At 37.7% G+C, this 3,890-nt stretch overlaps 1 protein-coding gene across 1 annotated transcript; it reads left to right on the forward strand.

Annotated features, from left to right (window-relative positions):
• The first annotated feature begins 934 nt into the window (after positions 1 to 934).
• LOC149576046 (UDP-glycosyltransferase 74D1-like) lies at positions 935 to 3,017 on the forward strand. Its single transcript, XM_089816167.1, has 2 exons — positions 935 to 1,711; positions 1,814 to 3,017. Exons 1-2 carry the CDS (start codon positions 1,249 to 1,251, stop codon positions 2,773 to 2,775), a joined length of 1,425 nt encoding a protein of 474 aa, XP_089672293.1. The 5' UTR covers positions 935 to 1,248; the 3' UTR covers positions 2,776 to 3,017.
• The last annotated feature ends 873 nt before the right edge of the window (positions 3,018 to 3,890 follow it).

Genomic DNA, 3,890 nt, shown 5'->3' on the forward strand with positions numbered 1-3,890 from the left:
TTAAAATCTATTATTATATTTGTAATTATTATTTAATATTATTTGTTATAATTTATTTCATTCCACTCAAGAAAATAATCGTTGTATAAAATGAGTAATGTTTGAAACACCAACTATAAAGAAAGATACAAATTCTAGTATTTCATTTCACAAATGTATATTTTATTTTTTCAATAAAAATTATGTATAGGACCATAGATTTGTAATGCATGTTCATGCTTTAAAATAATTTTGAAGGTTGTCAAAAATATTTTTTGTAATCTATTCTTGTTTGAGAGGGAAATGTTTCAACCCAGAGTTATGAATCATGTAGGGTATAAATGGAGAACTCGGTTCTTGTTTAAATGTTAAAAAACAACACTTGGATAGAATTAAATTTTAATTGAAAGAACAATGATGTTATAATTCAACTACCACAACAAGGCCAATAGTGATGTAATCTATTCAATTTACCTATGACAAAGTTTTTTAAAAATATATTTATGAAATGTTTAAAAATATTATAATCACTAGATCCAAATTATCATATCACTTCTTAGTTAAGATTTAACAAGTTTAATTTAAAAAACAATCTTCACATACAACTCAAATAAATAAATAACTTTAAAAAATAAAATAACTTCTTTTATTATAATAAACACTTGTCATATAGAGATTGATGTTTTTGACAATAGTGTACTAATAATTGTGACTTTAAAAGAACTGGCCAATTTAGAAGTCAGTGATTTTGACAATAGTGTAAAACTTATAGTTTAAAAGCACTTTCCAAATTAGAATTCAATGTGTTTGACAATAGCGCACAGAGAATTGTGACATTCAAAGTACTCGCCAATTTAAAATTCAATATATATTTGACAATAATGTAACCTTGAAGTTGAAACCTATATTTTAAAAAAGAAACTTACCAAATAAACCTGAGCCTCACAATGCTAACGTGATCTTTTCAACCATTAGATAATCAGTCGAGTCAAAAGGACCGCAGGAATAATTATTAGGAAATTCAATGTTGTAGGGCAGGGATTTTATCATAACTGGGTCAAAAGTCTATCGGGATTTAGAAAGTGTTGGCAAGCAAAATCAAAACAAATAACAAATTATTGAGGGAGGGCGGGCTACGTTCCTGCCGTTTACACTGTCCCGCAATAACTGAGTTGAGAACGCTGTGTAAGAATCCGGATATATATTAGCAACGTACTGCAGAGAAGAATTAAAAAATAGCAGTAGAGCAGAAGAAATACAAGGGCAACAATGGCGGATAGAAGTGGAAGTGCACACATCGTAGTTTTGCCGTTTCCACAGGCAGGCCACACAAACCCCATGCTGCAATTCTCAAAGGACTTGGCCTCCCAAGGCGTGCGAGTCACTTTCGTCAATTTTGCCTTGGACCACCAGAGAATGTTAAAGGCGGACCAGACGCTGCAAAGCCGGGGAATACGTCTCCGGTTCGAGTCCATTCCCGACCATCTTCCGCCCGGAATGAACATGGTTACAGATGTTATCTACATTTTCAGGCACTTGCAGCACATTCAGGGATCCGACCTCGAAGATCTCATTCACCGCCTCAACGCAACGGGGCCTCCCGTGACTTGTATCGTTTATGATCCGTTTATGCCCTGGGTTGCCCAAGCTTCCACCAAACTAAACATCCCAAGAGCCGTTTTCTACACGCAGTCTGCAACTGTCGGCGCAATCTATCATCACTTCAAATACGGTGTGTTTCTTAATTAATAAAACCCTCTTTATTTGCAAAGATCAAGGTTAGTTTTTTTCTTCGCATAATTTATAGCAGAAGTTGTGGGTTTTGTGTTGGCAGTGGAGAAGTGGGATAACCGCGAGCAGGATTCGAAGGAGGTTGTTGTCATTAGGGGCTTGGGCGAGATGAGAACGCCCGATTTGCCGTCGACGTTTTTTCCTCCGCTTCTCGGGGTGGGTATGGTGGACAGCAATCTGCGCTTCGTGGAGAGCTTCGACGGCGCGTCGTGGGTGATTCTGAACACGTTTGATGTGCTCGAAAGTAAAGCAATCGATTACCTGAGGGAAGCCAATGTTCGAGTCTGTACAGTCGGCCCTCTGCTTCCCTCGGCCTTTCTGGATAAAAGAAATATGGAAGACGCGGAGTTCGGAGGCAGCCCGTGGGAGGAAGAGACGGAGGAGTGTATGGGATGGCTCGACTCGAAGCCTCCCAACTCCGTCGTCTACGTTTCCTTCGGCAGCGTAGCTGAGATTAGCACACAGCAGATAGAGGAAATAGGGCGTGGGTTGCAGGGGAGTGCGCAGAATTTCCTGTGGGCGATCCGTCCCGCTGCGGGGCAGACTACGGCGTGGGAAGCATTTGGGGAGGGATTTAGGGACGAGATTGGAGATCGGGGATTGATAGTGAAGTGGAGTCCTCAGCTCAGAGTGTTGAGTCACCCGTCTGTGGGAGCGTTTATGACTCACTGCGGGTGGAATTCGACGTTGGAGGCGGTGAGTTCGGGCGTTCCGCTGCTGTGCTGCGATCTTCGCTTCGATCAGCCCACAAATTGCAAATATGTGGTGGAGGAATGGAAGATGGGGATCAAATTGGGGAGAAGGGTGCATGATGACGATGGTGAGGTGAGGTTTGAGAGAGATGAAATTGAGAGATGTGTGAGGAGGATGATTTGCAGTGAGGAGGGAGCAGAGCTGAGAAAGAATGCAGTCCAGTTGAAAGAGTCGGCGAAAGGAGCTAAGATGGACGGCGGTTCTTCTCGCTGCAACGTTGACAGGTTTGTGAAGGAGGTGACGATCAAGTGATGAGAATGAGAATGGGCCACAAACTGTTCGGTCATACATTAATGAACAGATGAACAGAACTGGCTGCAACTGATATATTGAGCACTAAATGAATGATCCATAGAAATAAATGTGGAGAGAACCAAGTTTGACCTATAGTTCTTGTTTGGTTCAAACATTTATTGGGAAAAATCCAAATTTGGAAAATCAAAATTATGTAGACTTTTTTATCACTATTTCTTATACATCATGTTATTATTGTATTTGCTGGAGGCATATACTATTGCAATCACTTCTACATAAATAGTGATTAATCTTATATATTTTATTTTGAATTTTCATATTTGACTTTTATAATGTATAACTGCAATTTTTTAATTTCTAAAATTAATTTAATCATTTTGCTCCAATTTGATTGGTCATATATTTGGAATCTTATAGGGGTGGATTTTTAGGAATCACTACTCTAATAAAGACGATATTTTAGTATGCATCCGTAAATAAATCAAATTTAATCTAATGATCTTAATCAAATTTGCATACTATTTTTAAATAGGGCTATTAACAATCATACCGACTATAAATAATTAAAATATGCAATAATAATGAAGAAAATCACATCTTCTTATATGCCTTCATGATATAAGACCTTCGATGGCTTGTCCTTCTTATTATCTATTTATTGTTTGGGTTGCCCAAGTTTCATATAAGTTAAAACATCCCAAGAGATGTCTTCTACACGCAACCTGCAACTTTTGATGCAATTTATCATCATTTCAAATTTGACAAGCTTCTTAAACTTATTTTATTAGAAAAAAGAGCAATTAATTTTTTATTCAATATCTTCATATTTATAGATGAAGTATATTTGAAGTTGTGGGTTCTTTTTTTGGCAGTGGAGAAGTGAAATAACTGTGAGAAGGAATAAAAGGACATTGTTTTCATTTTAGTTTGAGCAAGATGAAAAACTCTCAATCTACCATCAACATTTATTTCCACCACTTCTCATCATAGGTTTGTTGGAAAACAATATGTGCTTCATGGAGATTTTTAATGCACATTGTGGGTGACTCTGAACACATTTGGTGAGCTCGATTATAAGGAGGTCAATTACATGAGCGAAGAAAATATTCCAA

This window comes from Cupressus sempervirens, chromosome 1 (assembly GCF_028749045.1).
Source record: "Cupressus sempervirens isolate cs-2001-9-10 chromosome 1, ASM2874904v1, whole genome shotgun sequence".
NCBI classification, from domain to species: Eukaryota; Viridiplantae; Streptophyta; class Pinopsida; order Cupressales; family Cupressaceae; genus Cupressus; species Cupressus sempervirens.